Source organism: Sorex araneus, chromosome 2 (genome assembly GCF_027595985.1).
Source record: "Sorex araneus isolate mSorAra2 chromosome 2, mSorAra2.pri, whole genome shotgun sequence".
NCBI classification, from domain to species: Eukaryota; Metazoa; Chordata; class Mammalia; order Eulipotyphla; family Soricidae; genus Sorex; species Sorex araneus.
The window spans coordinates 334,955,753-334,973,022 of NC_073303.1; the positions used below are offsets into that span (position 1 = coordinate 334,955,753).

General features: G+C 43.6%; 1 protein-coding gene across 1 annotated transcript in view; it reads left to right on the plus strand.

The window, feature by feature from the left end:
• The window catches only part of LAMA3 (laminin subunit alpha 3), a 264,171-nt gene that overhangs the window by 133,472 nt on the left and 113,429 nt on the right, over positions 1–17,270 (plus strand). Inside the window, exons 21-25 of the mRNA XM_055129258.1 lie at positions 3,899–4,041; positions 7,362–7,459; positions 7,854–8,007; positions 12,146–12,306; positions 15,753–15,861. Coding sequence (XP_054985233.1) covers positions 3,899–4,041; positions 7,362–7,459; positions 7,854–8,007; positions 12,146–12,306; positions 15,753–15,861 — 665 coding nt within the window. The remainder of the gene's footprint in view (positions 1–3,898; positions 4,042–7,361; positions 7,460–7,853; positions 8,008–12,145; positions 12,307–15,752; positions 15,862–17,270) is intronic.

A 17,270-nucleotide genomic window follows, 5' to 3' on the forward strand; every position in this document is an offset into this window, starting at 1 on the left:
TTTGCTTGTTTAATAATTGCTTATTGAAACATTTTAATCAAATGCATCACCAACCATTAATAAAAAATAATAGCTATATTGCAATCTATGCCTTATCTGAAAACATAATATCATGCCAGGGCCAAGCTAAGTGAAAGGTTATTCATGACCAACTGGCACCATCTCGGTGGTGTTGAGACACTTGGCCCACTGCCCTAACTTCTCACATTGTTTCAGATAGTTCAAGGAGAAAGGGGTGAAGATAGGGATGTTTAAGATCAATTTGATAAATTCCAAGAGGGCTCCAGATGAAACTGTGCCAGACTCGTTCAAGGATGAGGACTGGGCTGTCAAAGAAGCTCCGGGGAGACAAAGGGTGCCACAGTCAGAAACCCGGAGGGAGGTCTGTTGGCTGTTGAGTTGGGGTTTCTCCCACTCCTCTGTGAACATAGATGCTGCCAAGAGAGATCTGATTTAGCATCAGACTTTAAGCTCATTCCTTCAGCATCCACAGCTGAGTTGGACTAGTTAGGGCAAAACTGATATCCTCACATTGGTTGGCCAAGCTTGGGGTCTAGAGCCTGATTAATAACCAACAGGAAGAAGGAGCAGCCTTCCATATCACTTATAGCACACATCCATCTGATCACATAATGAGAACCTTGTGAACTGCAGAGGTGAAAGAGGAAAACAGTAGAGAAGTGTATTGAATTCCTAAGCAGACAGCTGGCTGGTATTTGTAACCAAGTCCCAAGTGTCAGATTCCTTCTGAGGTCTGACTGCCTCATTGGTGACTGCCATGCAATTTTGTGATTTGTTAAATGGAAGAAGTTGGGCTACACTTTGGTTTCTTCTCTAACCCTCTGGAACAACTTTCTAAGATCCTTATATCTAGGTCTGGATCTAAATTGTGTTTCTACTGTCCTCGGGTATAAGTATCAGGTTCAATACAATTACATAATCTTTGTTCCTCCCAAATACCAATGACCAGGCTGTACCATATTCTATTCTCCTGTTTTCTGCTGTTTGATCCTTCACATTCTCAGCATCAGGAAGCAAAGGCCATGCTGCTGTTCTTACTCCTCCACCCCTGGGCCTCACAGATACTGCAAAACACAAGGATTTGGAATAAATACCTTTCTGTAACAGTTTTTGTTGTGTGTGTCTGGGTCTTCTAGAGAAGATCAACTACTTAGTGTAGAAGAAAACTTACTGCCTTTTGAAAACAAAGAGAATCCCCAAACAGTCTCTTGTTTCAAGATCAATGAGTATTCCTTTTTTTCCTTATTTTATTTTTATTTATTTATTTATTTATTGAGTCACCAAGAGATACACAGTTACAAAGCTGTTCATGCTCAGATTTCAGTTATACAATGTTCTAACGCTCATCCCTCCACATTTGTACATTTCCCACCATCAAATGACCCCAATTTCCTCCCTCCACCCTTTCCCCCCAGCCTGCCTTTATGGCAAGCACTTCTCTTCTCTCTCTCTCTCTCTCTCTCCCCCCCTATATACACATATATATGTAAATGCATATAGATAGTCTCTGGATGTTGGCCATTGATGGTATTACATGGCACCTGGGGCAATTTCTGGGTGTGACTGCCTAGCTACTGGAAAATGGGGAATCTGAGTGGAAGAGGCCCAGTCCCGATCCAAGAAGTCTTGGAGATCTCGGCCCCGGATCCCTCACACCTGGGTTCCTCTGCTGGTTCCTTCATGCATGAGGCTCATTTGAATGTGTGGAGAGTGGCCTCGAGCAATCTAAGGACTATAAAACCAAGCTCCTGAAAGAGGGTGGTGCAGAGTCTCTTGCCCCTGCGCCTATCTGTCTTCATCAGGGCCTCTCGGAGGGGGCAGGTTAAATTTCCCTCCCCACCCCGAGCAGAGCCCCGGCAGTTGAAGACCTCTGGAACCCAGCCACAGCCATACTCAAGGCTACTCTCCACATGTTCAAACGAGCCTCACACATGAAGGAACTGGCAGAGGACCCAGGTGTGTGTGACCCAGGCCAAGATCTCCAAGGCTGCTCGGATCGGGACTGGGCCTCTTCCACCCAGATTCCCCATTTTCCAGTAGCTAGGCAGTCACATCCAGAAACTGCTCCTGGCACCATGTAATCCCATCAATAGCCAACATCCAGAGACTATAAAACCAAGCTCCCGGAAGCACTAGACATCTGATAGCCTAGTTCTCCCTCTTGGAGAAACTGGCAAGCCACCGAGAGTTTACTGCTTGCACGGAAGAGCCTGGCAAGCTCTCCGTGGCATATTCATATGCCAAATACAGTAACAATGATGGGTCTCATTCCCCTAACCCTGAAGAGCCTCTAATGTGGCACCATTGGGAAGGACGAGTAAAGAGAAGCTGCTAAAATCTCAGGGCTAGGATGAAAGGAAACATTACTGGGCCCACTCGAGCAAATCATTGATCAACAGGATGACTTTATATACATACCTCTCGGAGAGTCCAGAAAGCTACCAAGAGTATCCTTCCCACATGGGCAGAGTCTGGCAAGCTACCCATGGTGTATTCGATATGCCAAAAACAGTAACTATAGGTCTCATTCCCCCGACCCTGAAAAAGCCTCCAATCATTGGGAAAGACAAGTAAGGAGAGGCTCCTAAAATCTCAGGGCTGAGAGGAATAGAGATGTTACTGGTGCCCACTCGAGTAAATTGATGAATAGCGAGATGACAGTGATACAGTGATACACACACACAGACACACACACACATCTTTCTCTCACCTTTTGGGTATTATGATTTGACATACTGAGAGGTTAATCATGTTTGTTCCTTTACCTACTTTCAGCACGCAGTTCTTATCCAGAGTCATCCAAACTGCCTTCTCCCTTAGCACCTGAGGCAGGCTTCCAACCATGGACCAATACTCCTGGCTCATGTTTCTACTGTCCTTGGGTATTAGTCTCATACTATGTATTTTTTTTTATGTCCCACAAACGACCGCAATCATTTTATGCCTGTCCCTCTCCTTCTGACTTATTTCACTAAGCATGATACTCTCCATGTCCATCCATTAATAAGTGAGTTTCACGACTTAATTTTTCCTAACAGCTGTGTAGTATTCCATTGTGTAGATGCACCATAGTTTCTTTATCCAGTCCTCTGCTCTCAGGCACTTGGGTTGTTTTCAGATTCTGGTTACTGCGAATAGTACTGCAATGAATATGGAAGTAGAGATGGCATTTCTGCTGTGTGTTTTTGCTCCCCCAGGGTCTATTCCCACAAGTATTGTTACTCCCAGAAAGGAGCTCAGTTTCTAGGTTTTTGAAGAATACCCATATTGTTTTCCAAAAAGGCTTCAATGAATATTCTTAAGTAGCAATTGCTATTTCAAATTATATATTAGCAAGGAGGGAAAACAGTTTAATTTTTAAAGTAGCACATTATGCAAAGAATATTTCTAAGCAATTTACATGTCTTAATCTATTAGTTATTTAAAATTTTACAAAAATCGTTCACAATCCCAGCATAGCTACTGCTCATATAAGTCGCTTCCTACTCTCTTATACATATGTATATGCATACTGGCAACTAAAAATTAGGATAAGCAAATATGACCAGTAAATCACGTCAATTTTTTTCAGATGTAAAAATATCTGAATGGGCTTTCGCCTTTCACGCGCCCAACCCGGGTTCGATTCCTCCGCCCCTCTCGGAGAGCCCGGCAAGCTACTGAGAGTATCGCGCCCGCACGGCAGAGCCTGGCAAGCCACCTGTGCGTATTGGATATGCCAAAAACAGTAACAATAAGTCTCTCAATGAGAGACTTTACTGGTGCCCGCTCGAACAAATCGACGAACAACGGGATGACAGTGACAGTGACAGTGATCTAAAATTGTAACCCCAACATTTGGACACATATTTTAAACTGTCCTTTTTATTTTTGATAGGTGATGCTCAAAGCAAAGGAATCGTCTTCCTGCCAAGTAAGGAACCAGCCTTTGTTACCATCCCGGGAAATGGTTTTGTAGATCCATTTTCAATTGCACCAGGAACATGGATTGCTTGTATCAAGGCAGAGGGAGTTCTTCTGGTAAGTGATAATTCTGAGAGAAAAACTTCATAGGATTTCTCCTTCCCTTAAAGAGGGTCCCATCTCCCATGGCCCACAATGACCATAACATATTAAAATCAGACCCAGAGAGATAGACCAGGGCTTAAGGCATTTGCCTTGCATGCAGACAACTTTGGTTTGGTCCCTGGCACTGCATATGGTCACCTAAGCACCACAAGTTCACAAGGAGTGATTCCAGAGCACAGAGCTTGGAGCATCCCCTGAGCACTGCCAGTGTGATCCAACACCCTCCCCCAAAAGATAAAAATCGTAAGTAGTTCTCATTTTGACACCAAGGCATAAGTTGACATTTGCCCCTCAGTGACATAGGAATCAACTTAAAATATCTCTTGTGTGCTTTCAAATAGAAGACTCCAAACTCATAATGGCACATTTTAAGTTATTAAAAGAAATGTAAGAGCTTAATGAGCATATTACCTTGCCTTGTTGCCCGTTTGTGGGATTTTTTTATCAAGAATCAGATGGGCAGGTTAAAAGATCCATCTCTCTGGGAATTGTTTAGAGGGAGTCAGTATAAACACAGCAGGGTTTCTGAAGATTTTCCCACTTGAGACCCCTTCAGTCTGAGAAATACAACACGGGCGAGCACTGCCAGAAATTTCTCATATTTAGCTTGCATTTTGATTTTTAATTCTTTTGCTTCATGTTTACAACATTTTTATGTGACCAAATATTTTGATTGCTTGCTTGAGATCCCCATGTTCAGTTATATGACCTCTGAGCTAGGAGTTAGGGGAAATGGAGATGTTAGTATCAGTATCATGATTGGTGGAGGAAAGAGAAAGGAGAGATTGGAGGATTCAGCTCTTCTCTGCTTCTTCCACCTAGGGGGTTGCACGTGAGCAGAGGGACTGCCTTAGACAGAAAACTCTTGGAGGGGAGACTGTGTCCTCGAACACTAACAACCGGCAGAGAAGCCATGGGGAATTGGAGAGATGAAACGTGCTCTCTGCACTACCTCTCTTTATTGTCTCTTTCAGAGCACAGCAAGGTCCTTTTGAAAGGAGACCTTTCGTGGCACTTGGTGTTGCGCACTTTGAAAGATAAACCTTTCTCTTCTAGTTTATCCCATTTGATTGTTGATACTTGCAAATGTTAGGTAAGAACCTTAACTCTCAGCCTGCTTCAGTGGCTCCTTCCTAACAATAGGGAATTCTTCTAGGTCCTCTGCCAATAGGAGATCACACACAGATAGAACATAAAAGTTCATGCTCTCATTCCATTTTTCCTTGCATCTTTGCTGCCTTATAAAGGTATAAGAATATTTCACAAATGTTAGAAACAAGGAAGAGGAAAATACCATTAATACTAATAACAATCCAGAGTTAGAATGATAGAATGAAGAAATTCCTTATGAAGGTTTCTTCTTAGGCAGGGAAGATGCTTAGTGACTTTTGCTCAGAGTGACTGTGTTGTAATTCATATATATGGCTCCATATGATATACAGTTCATTTAAAAGTATTTTGTTCAGCCTGTGTATCGGCCTTTACTCTTCCAGGGATCCATGGGACTATAAAGTAAGGAGAAGATATGTTCCAACCTATAGAACATTACCAGGAGAATAGTCATTTTTAAATTGAAATGCATGTGTGGGTCAAAAGATGGTACAGCCAATTGGGCACTTGCCTTGCATGGTTCCCACCTGGGTTCAATCTCCAGCACCACATATGGTCTTCTGAGGTCCTGAGCACTGCTAGGTGTGACCCCATAACAAAAACCAAAAATATACTATAGAAATGATCCCTGACATAGACAAACATAGAAGGATTGCACTCATTTGTGGAGTATAGAATAACATCACATGAGGCTGACACCCAAAGACAGTAGATACAAGGGCCATGAGGATTGCCCCATAGCTGGAAGCCTGCTTCATTAGTGGAGGGGAGAAAGCAGATGGAATAGAGAAGGGATCACTAAGAAAATTATGGCTGGAGGAATCAGTTAGGATGGGAGATGTGTGCCGAAAGGAGATAATGGACCAAACCTGATGACCTCTCAGTGTCTGTGTTGCAAGCCATAATGGCCAAAAATAGAGAGAGAGTATGGGGAATATTGTCTGCCATGGAGGCAGGGGGAGGGTAGAAAAGGGGGGGGTATACCGGGGATATTGGTGGTGGGGAATGTGCACTGGTGGAGGGATGGGTGTTTGATCATTGTGTGATTGTAACCCAAACATGAAAGCTTGTAACTATCTCATGGTGATTCAATAAAATTAAAAAAATAAATAAAAAATAAAAAGGAAGAAAGGTAGGGGTGGAGGAAGGAAGGAAGGAAGGAAGGAAGGAAGGAAGGAAGGAAGGAAGGAAGGAAGGAAGGAAGGAAGGAAGGAAGGAAGGGAGGGAGGGAGGGAGGGAGGGAGGGAGGGAGGGAGGGAGGGAGGGAGGGAGGAAGGAAGGAAGGAAGGAAGGAAGGAAGGAAGGAAGGAAGGAAGGAAGGAAGGAAGGAAGGAAGGAAGGAGGGAAGGAAGGAAAATTCACTTGGGAATAAGCCCACAGCATTGGGTCTCTGAGCCCCCGGGGGCTGGCATGTCCTCCTTTCTCTCTTCCATCCATTTCTCCTCTCGACAGATGGAGGGCTCTGAAGAGAGAACAAGCCTTATGGTTCATGCATGAGTCTCTTCGCAGTGGTGGCAAACATCCCTCCCTTCTTCCCTCTCTGGAGAGGCAGGTTGCCAGGCTCGCCTGCAGCTGTCAATCACTGTGTCTCAGAAGCCCAGAGCTCTGCTCTTTCCTGAAGAGCTGTTTAGTTGCATTTATGTTGTGGGCTTCATTTTGGCACAATCCATGGAACATGTTCTTCCTCTCCTCTCCTAGGACAGGCAGTAGGCCAACTTCAGCCTGTGATTCACCAGAGTCACAAAACATCATCTCTTTTATACCAGCCCAGGTGAGAGATTCCTGGGAAGGGAAGAAGAGGCCAGGAGGCATGAGACCCTACAATTCAGGGTCTTGTTATGGTGCAGGTGACATTTTATTGACTAGAAATTCATTATTTTGTTTGCAAGTTTGTTCTGATCATTTTTGAAGATGTCAGTCACTCAGCTATTGAGATTTGAGATGGCCCCTCCTTCACCTGGGGTGTTGGTCGCCAGCGATCAATAGCTCATGATGAGTTGCTTTGTGAGTTCTGTCAAGTCAGGAATCAGAAAAAGCAGTTAATGTGGAGAGGTTAACTTGCACACTTCACCTGGTTCATGTTCCCTAAATAGACGTAACTTAGTGCTCAAGCAGGGCCACGAGGCAGATGTGTAATGGTCTCTTCGGTCCTTATTTGCTAGGACTACTTGGTGCTGCTGCCTCGGGACTACTATGATGCACTGTCCTTGCAGCTGCCCGTCACAGAGCCCTGTGCTGACATCGGAGACCCCGGGGAGAAGTGAGTATGGCAGCGGGTGCACCGTGGGGGCCTGGGAGTTAGGAGAAGCAGGGCGTGATTACTTGGGACGGGACTGCTGTCTTTAAGGCCTTTGCTCTTGGCAGCTGGTGACTAATGAATCTGACCCCTTAGCGCAGAGGCAAGCTGCTGCCTGACCAAGCAGTTCTCTCCAGTCCTGTGTCCAGGCTAGCAAGAGTGAAAATAGAACTCGGCCTCCCCACCTTTGCTTCCTCCTTCCCTCATGCCGATGAAAATCTCCTGATTCTGCTAGTAAGCAGTCCGGGGGAGTTTAGTGAAGGAAGGGAGAGTGGAGGGAACGGTTAAGTCCTGGGGAATGAGCTTGGGCGCTGGTGCTTTTGTGCTCTGCGCTAACTGCTGTGTTTTGTTGTTGAAGTTGCTTGCTCTACCAGCATTTGCCTGTGGCCCGATTTTCCTGTGCTGCTGCGTGTGAGGCCAGCCACTTCCTGCTCGATGGAGAGCCGAAGCCCCTGGCAATGAGGCAGCCCAGCCCTGCACACCCTGTCATGGCCGACCTCCATGGGAGAGAGGTGGGGTCACCTTTTACTTCCTGACAGTGCTTTTCTGGTCCCTGTCTGTGTCTGCTGCAGTCCCTCAGCCAGAGTCTGGAAGATGTTCTCAGAGGCGTTCATTCAAAGTGCCTGTGCTCTCTGAATTTGGGACTGGGGGTACTCCATACAGCCCCTCGGTAAGGTTAGTCCTCCAGCACTTTCTGGAACATGGGCCACCACAGAAGCCATTCTTTTCTATCCCCTTAGAAGGGAGCTTAGCAAGGATCTTCCTGTTCTACCTGACTCAGGGCAAGAGGGCTCCAGAAACTCCACAGTTACCCTAAAAGGACAAAATGCTCTCTGACTTAGTCACCCCTTAGGCTAGGAGTTTGTAACTGAATTCCTTGAGCTAACAATTTGGAACTGCTTAGCGCACCGCTGCTCCCTCCTAGCTCAGAGAACAGGTCTTGGCCTTTTCTCCTTGGAGTTTTATTGAGTTTGAAAACCTCTGAAGATTATGCTAATTGATGATTTGAGTTAGAGCACTGTTCGTCTATGAAACCAGTAAGAATATACAATGCAACACCTCAACCCTGAAATGAAATTTGCTCCATGATATTTCATTCTTCTAACTTTCTGTAATGTTGGGGCTGGAAATAGTACAGCAATTGTGTGTGATCCCTGGCAACACATGTTGTCTCCTGAGTACCTCCAGGAGTGATCCCAGAGCACAGAGCCAGGAGTACTGCTGGGCATGGCTCAGAAAAACAACAAAACATAAAATCAAAACCACTGAATATTATGCTAATGCGAATATTAACAGTCCACTGAATCATACCCCACTCATTCTGTATATACACATACACCTATTCATACACACACACACACACACACACAAATATACACATACACAGACACACACACATGCACGTGCACACACACACACATATCTTATCTGCACATTTCCTAACTAACAGAAAAATAGAGCTGAGAATAAGAAGGGTCGGCCTCAGGGAACTCATGCCTATGATTCATCAGAAGATGTTCTTGCCTAATATAGCCCAGAGCCCCAGCACTCCAAAGGCAGGGCCCTATTTGCATGATACATAAAATTGAGTCTTGGCCTGCCCAGTGTTATATGACAGTCTTAGTACTGTTTTATCAGGATGTTTACGGACTAGGACTGTCTAATATAGCAACCTCTAGTCCCATGTGTCTATATAAATTTATGTTCGTTAAATGTACATAAATCTAGAAATTCTATTCTTCCATTGCAGTAGCCTGTGGGTGGCTTAAAGTCAGTTCATGGCCATGAGGCTACATCTTTGGCCTTTGGTGCCCAAATTCTAGTTTCTTATAAAGAAACCGAGGTGGTAAACTGCCATAATTTTGTTTTCTAGCCTTTCATGACTTGAAGGAGCCCCTTCCCAAGTGGATTTCCCAAGATTTTCTCAAACAATTCCCCTTCTCCTTATCCGTCTTCCCTGTCCAAATACCATCAGCTTCCATCGAAGTCTCTGCATGGGCTCCTAATTAGCTCATCCTAATTATATCGTGTCCATTGTATCTTCCTATCTAGACTCCTACTGTTCAGCAACATCTCAGCATCACCCACTTTCTTATCTCCTTCACACATATACAGCCCGAACATGGCAAAGGCATGTCATTTTCATTGGCCATTAAGGCTGACCACCTTAGCTTTTAATTTTATATCCTGCCTCTTTCTTTTCCTCACCCATGTGACCTGCCTTCAGCCTTTTGGACTTGCGTTATGTACAACCTTATGGTGCTGTCTGTGGAAGGGCGACCTCTTAACGCATGCTGTTACCTCTGCCTCCCTGTTCTTTCCTCTCCTCAGGGCCTGATAATTGTTCCTTGTCTTCCAGTCAAGTTGTTGCTTTTTTTAAGGAAGAATTTTCTTTTCTCCTTACCTTCCTGACACACTCAGGTACTGCTTGAGGTGTCCCCATCGTAATTTCACATTTCAGAGCCTTTTTCCCATGTGTAATTTCACATTGCATCTGCCTAGTTGTTTGACTAAAGTCTTTCTGAGAGCAGAGCCCAAGTTCAGCTTGTTCCCATTCAGTGCTCACCCTCTTGCAGATGGGCTGTCCTGAAAGAGGGTTTTGATAAGTATATGTTTGCCAAATCATTTTGCATCCTTGCGTTGATATCACAAATATTTTTATCCCTCTTATCTTTGTGTAAGTAACAGATTTGACACACCAGCTTTGGTGTTTATTCTCAGACACTTGTAACTCAGTGAGGGCAATTCTGTGCCATGAAACAGTAGAACATTTCTCCAGATTGACAGTGCTTCCATTCAATCCATCCTTTAAAGATAAATAACTGGTAACAGCAAACAGTAAAAGTTTCTGTTGACCCTCTTTTATGTCTCTTATCTGAATTTCTCAAAATCCTTCCAACAACTCTTCCAAAAATCTATCCAGAGGACTCAGAGTAAAAATAATAACAGTAATAGAGTGGTGTGGCAGAACTGGAAGGCAAAATAACTTCTGGGGGAAAAAACTCAATCTCTCACATGCCTGTGTGTGCTTTGTGGGTAGAAGATGGATAAGTCTTTGTTGGGAGATGCCCAGGGGAGAAATGCTAGTAATAACCTCCCCAGATGGACAATGATAGCACTGTATTTCACTCTGTAACGCAGTGGAAAAATTGTGTGGATATCCCACATTTATTTTCCCTGAGGAAAGTCTATTATTTAACTGAGAGAAATATTACTGTGGAAAATAGCAGATTATGGTCCAGGGATGTTCAGAAGAAATGGCAAATGTGGATATCCTGAAGGCAAAGGACTGGGTCATCTTAATGAAATGTGCTAAAGCTTGGCTGGATTTCACCTTGTGGGCAGAAGTGGATAAAACTGCCAAGAAACGCAGTTCTAAAATGGGTAAAGGCATTAAATATGCATATACAATTGGAGCTGGCAATTCTGCAGGAATCTCACAGACATACTAGCATAGAATTCTATATTGTAAAGAAAATTAGAGGCCACGTAGGTTTCCATCAATGGGGCATTAATGGGTCAGGAAGATGGCAAACAGAAATGGATTAAGCACTTTGTATGTGGGAACTTAGGGTTTAATTCCTGACATGGTCCTCTGACCACCACCATAGTATTCTGAGCACCACCAGAAATGTCCCCACCAACCCCACCAACTAGATATTCACTGAGTAAATAATTCTACTTTTGTGTTGTACAGTGGGGGTCAATCAATAGAAAAAATGAAGTATAGTTAAAGGTACTTATGTAGACACATGAAATACTAATGTGTTTCATTCAGTTCTTAAAATGCTTCATGTGTTTTTAGATTCATTGAGTTTTCCTATTACTCTGAGTAGGTGAATACTGTTGTTTTACTTGTTTTTACACAAGAGGCTCCATGGAAGTGTAAGTACTGGTTCAGGATGGCGAGGCTGGAGGCAGAGGATTCCTAAGTACTGGGTGTGGCCTCTAATTTTCTTTACAATATAGACCAAGTACTGGATTTTCTCCTCTGTCAAGGACCAAACTGTTAACTTTTTGACGTTTCTGGCCATAGGCACACTGGCATAGAGACTTAGCTGTGCTGAAGGTGCATAACATCCATGGTATATTTTTCCTTTAAAAAAGGTAGTGCAAAGAGACACATTTCAGACAGAGAAAATGGTTTAGAAGTAGGAAAGCACATCTTGTTAGTCCCTGTCCCCACAGTGGATTTGTGTGGGGACTCTCCTTATTTGCAGTCACAAAATTGAACCTTTCTTAAAAAAAAAATTAGAGCAATTAGAGAGCTTCAGGGCACATTTTCTTTTTTCTGATCTCTCATTGGCAACTCCTTTTCACTTCAGACTTTACAGTATCTTTTCCCTTGAGAAACAAGTCAAGTATACTCGTTTGCTTTGTAGAATGAAACCCCATAAGTATTAGGGTTGCCAGTTAAATGAAAGTACAGGACACCCATTTTCACTTGAATGGAAGGTACTAGTCCATTATGATTCCCGGTTAAGTAGAGCATCCTGTTCGTTACCCGGCATCCCTACCCGAAAGGTCACTTCCCACTCTGATGGCAGCTACAGCTCTGAGCAGCGCCTGCTATGGCCACTGCTGCCTGTGTACATGCAGCCAGGGCTGTGGTCCTCAGGTGACTGTCTGTCTGTGCTGATTCTCTGACAGGTGGAGCTCCACCTGCAGCTCTGGGTCCCACAAGTTGACCGCTATGTGGTCGTGGTGGAATATGCCACGGAAGCAGACCAACCAACTGTGGCTGATGTGGATGTGGAGAGCTCTGGCTCTGTCGTGGCGGGTCAGGTGAACATCTACAGCTGCAAGTACAGGTAATTCAGTTCTGCGCCAGCCAGTGGTGGGAGCAGGGCAGGATGGCATGGGTTCCTCAGTAAGTGAGCAACCTCTGGAGGTCTGCTGAGGGAACTTCATTCATCTGTTTAGGTAGTTCTTTATTTTTGATCCTTCATATTTCTGCAATGTTTGGATAATTATATTTATTTTCATTTAGCATCCTGATTTTCAATACTGTTCATGTGAGGGTTTCTTTGATACAGGATTCCAACACTCTCCACCAGTGTCCCCGCCCCCTCAACCTGCCCCCGACCCGCCCCCCCTCCAATGGTGCTCTCAGTTCTGTACGCCAGTTGGTAAGCAGGCTGTGTCTTAGTGTATACCTTTTGAGGCTGGTCTTGAAAACAAGCAGGGGACTGGTTATGCAATCCAGTGAAACTTTTCTATGTGCAATCTTTCAAATGTTGCACTTTGGGGGCAGGAGTGATAGTACACTGACCCGAGTTCGACCCACAGTACCACAGTATGGTCCCTGGAATCCATCCGGAGTAATGACTGAGTGCAGAGCCAGGTGTAGTCCTGAGTACCATCAGATATGACCACAAAGCAAAATAACAGAAAAAAACACAAACAGAAACCAAATCAAAGGTTATGTTTTCTCAAAAAGGTATATGTTCGACTGGCTGTTGGACTTAGACCCTTAGAAGCAACTCAGGCTCCTAATTGTCTTGGTATCAGTCCTGTGTGGGACTCGGAATGCAGAGCTGTCACCGCTGACACCGTATGGCATATGCAAAAAGACTTGTTCTTGGTAATGCCGGTGGGTGCACACCTGCCTTCCACATAAAGCCTTCAGAGCTGAGGATAATTAATGTTTGATCATTATGTGAAAAATAATTTGACAAAGAATTTTTAAATTCATGGGGATGAAATTCATCACTTACAAAAGCTCTGACTGACAAGGATTTATTTTAAAATTTGTTTTCTTTGCATAATAGTTCATGATATATATGCAAGAAATATTCTGAGTATGCTTTAATTAAAGAATCAGGGCATGGAGTGTTTCCACATGGAATTAATTGTAGAGTAAATGGCATTAGAAGTCAGAGGCTCTTGAGACAGCAGGTGGGAATTTACAAAGAATCCTCTTAGTTCGGGCCATGGCCTTGGGCATGACATTGCATTGTATTTATTTTTGCCTTGCTCTTTGTCAGACCCAAGATGACTGACCCAAAGGACTTGGACATGTTACCTGTTTTGCAAGTAAATGATTTTACGAAGACTTACTTTTAGTAAAAAGATGGATGCAGCTGTGAAAGATTTCCTCAAAAAAAATTTTTTTAAATCTAAGCAGCTTTTGTCTCTGGGGTGATGGTTTAAAACGAAGAATGTAATCGTATTTAGACTTTTAACAAGAGCATCAGATAGGCCAGACAAATTCCCGGCAATGTTCTGTCTTTATGTGCAAGCACTGGTTCCAGCAGTAGGTGAGATCAGCAACCCTTGTAATGTACGCTCCCGGGCAGGGGTCACTGTGCCACCTGAGTTCCCTTGCGTGCAGCATCTGGACAGGTTTCTCCACACACATCTGTCCAACTTGCAAACTCCTTCCAGCTCCTTTATCACAGGGCGTGAGCTGTGCTCATGGGCTACCAAGTGGAGAGGGTTGAGGGACTGGTGGAAATGTTCTTAAGGGCCTGGAAAAGGCTGAGAAGATCAAGCTCAAACAGGGGAGTGCTTTCAACATGGGAAAAAGGAAAGGTGTCCCTCCAGTGTTCCATAAGCATCATTTCATGGCTTTTGTGTGAATGGCATGATATTCAGCAGGTCATCATGATTCCTGACATGATAATAATAGAGTTCTCATTTTCCAGCCTCTATCATTAGAATTCCAATGCAGGATTCTATTAGAGTAGGAGTCATTGTCACTCTAAGTTAACTGCTCTCAGGAAAGTCTCACGTTCCTTTTTTCAATTGTTAAGATAGCTAATATGCCCCTTTCCCCCCTTCCCCCCCTTTTTTTGCTTTTTGGGTCACACCCAGAGATGCACAGGGGTTACTCCTGGCTCTGCACTGAGGAATTACTCCTGGCGGTCCTCAGGGGACCATATGGGATGCTGGGAATTGAACCCAGGTCGGCCGTGTGCAAGGCAAATGCCCTACTCACTGTGCTATTGCTCCAGCCTCTTTTCCCCCTTTTTAATGTGAATAACTGAAAAGAAACAGTCAAGTCCAAAATTCTGGTGCAATGAGAAAGCAATGGATACATGAAAATCTAATTCAAATGACAGGAACTTTGACCCTGGCAACTTCTCTCACTGAGGCTTAAAGCCTTTCCCTACATCTCTCAAATGAATTTCATATATATATATATGACATTTCATATATATTTCACATATATATATATGAAAAGTAGAAAAGAAGCCATGCTGGTAGATTGCCACTCTTAGTACTGAGAAATCTAATCTGCTTCCACAAGTGATTAAAATGATTAAATTAAGCCATATTTTATTTTTAGCCTATGCTTAATAATAATTTATTAGAGGATAAGGGAAAAGTAAATCTAAGAGAATCATGTAGTAGACTTAACTCCCAGGATTATGCTGAATCCAAAAGAAATACATTTTCATTGACACACATACACACGTGTGTACACGCACATGCACACACAGCCAAAGAGGAGTGAAAGGACTGTTTACTGAGTTTCTAATACCTCTCATAGCCTGTTCTTGGTTCTTTATAGACAATGTCATTTTAATCCTTACCAAGAATGTCATGGCATAAATTATTCCAATAATTTCCAAGAAACGGTCTTTCTATTTTGGCGTGTTCCTAGTTTCAGATTACATTTCTACCAGGAGAGATGTAATGAGCACAACAGGGAATCAGTCCAAAATTATTCTCCAGAAACACTGCCTCTGAGGGTTGGTGTCCCCACTAGATGGTCAGAAATGATGACCTTCGAAATGTCCCTGACCTCGGTATTTCATCAGATGTGATGGAGGGAAGGAGTAGAGAAGTATGAGAGAAGTGAGGAAGGAAGGATGAGAGGAACAGTTTAACCCTCCAGAGGAAAACTTGGGTTTCCTCACAAGTGTGGCAGCCACACTTATTAACTGGGGGTGGGATGGATGGTGTGAGGCCCCGGGCTGCTTTCTCCACCAGTGGTACTGGACCTGCACTGGTTGTGGAGCAGGCTGTGTCTTAGTGTAGACCTTCCGCCCCCTGGCAGTGACTGGACTTCCTAGTAATGTATCGGTGGAGAGTGAGAAAGGTGAGCCAGGGCTTCAGTCCTGAGACCTGCAGTGCAGGCCTCAGTGGACAATTGCGGATCTCCTTCCCCTTAAACTCATGGTGTAGGCCAGCTAACAGGTGCTTAGCTGGTTATGGACAGGAGAAGCTGAGGGGAGGCGGCATCCACAGGGAGGTAGGGTGCATGGGGACTCGGGGAGCGGGACTGAGAACACTCTGCTTGCTCCTACAGCATCGTCTGCCGCAGTGCTGTGACTGACAGCCAGCGCCGCCTGGCCGTGTATGACCTGCTGGCAGACGCGGACATTCACCTCAAAGTGCACAGGGCCCAGTTCTTTCTGGTACGTCTGTCTTGTCCACTATATTTCACAAGCTCTTTGCTGATTTATGTGCTCGAAAAATCTTATTAAAATGTTTTGGCTGGGTTTGCATTTCAGCTACAAAACCAACCCTGTGAAAACTTGCCAGTTTCCATATGCATTATCTTCCCGTCCACAAATCTCACTCCCCTCTCTGTTTGTTCAAGCCTTTTTTATAAGGCCCCATAGAGGTTTAGTCGTCACATTTGAACACATATCAGAAATTTCTATTTCATTCATGGTTACTTTATGAATGGAATAGCTTTGCATTGTATTCTCTAGTTTATTATTGCAGATGCAGACAATTGCCATATTCTATTTATTTTCTTTGCTTCCTTACTATTTGATTGTGTCTGTAGCTTCTGAAGCACATTCCTTCAGAAGGTTAAAGGTTGTCATCATCTAGTGTTTTTTATTCATACTCCGTAGCTCCTCTACTTCAAAGAGAGTATCATTCTGTAAACCAGATAAACAAGTTTCCTCCTTTGTCCCAAAATAGAGCATTTCCTGGGCTGGAAAGAGCTCAGTAGGCTGGCTACCTGCATTGGATGCAAGAGACCTGGTTGGTTTCTTAGTTTAAAAATCCTGACACCATATGGTCCCCCAAGAATTACCTGGAGTGAACCCTGAGTACAGGTTTGGAGTAGTCACTGATTACTGCCCGGTGTAACCCTAAAACCAAAATTAAGGTTGGTGTTCCTATGAAAGCATTCCTGAGCTGAAATGGCGTACTGTGAAGAAGCAATCACCATTCAATTACAAGGAAAATTATTTTGAGCACTCTCAGGCCTGCCCTCAAATAAATGCCAAGTCATAACACATAACACATAAGGCCTAAAAAAATATCACACGATGAGAGCAGGATTGGTATATAAACACACAGCCTGTAGGAACAATTTTCTGGGGAAAGAGCTTGGGGGCTATTCTCCATAATTTGGATTCCATTTGGTGGAGAAGAGAGGTACTAAGGTAGGTTTTAGTGAAAGTGAACTTTAACAAAGTAGGGGATGCATAATAATAAGTAAAAGTACCAAGTTTGGCAAATGTATAAATGAATAGGAACTGGACTACAAAGAGATGGTCAGATACACTGGACTTCTCAGGGAATATAGAATGAGAGATGAAGCAGCTTCCTGCTGGTGATCATATTTAAGCTTGCTTCACTCTCTGGGAAGTGCCAGACCCACCTTTTTAATAAGCTAAACATTTGTGCTTGACATAATTGAAAACTTTGGCCTTTCTGTTAAGAAGCACCTGGAATGCAGCTTTTTAACAATTATTATATGAAGTATGTAATGACCTAAGACTTTCTCTTTAAAATGACTACTTTCTTTTTAAACATAATAATCCAAGTAAATTTTAACCTCCTCATTTTTGTAAATTATAATGGA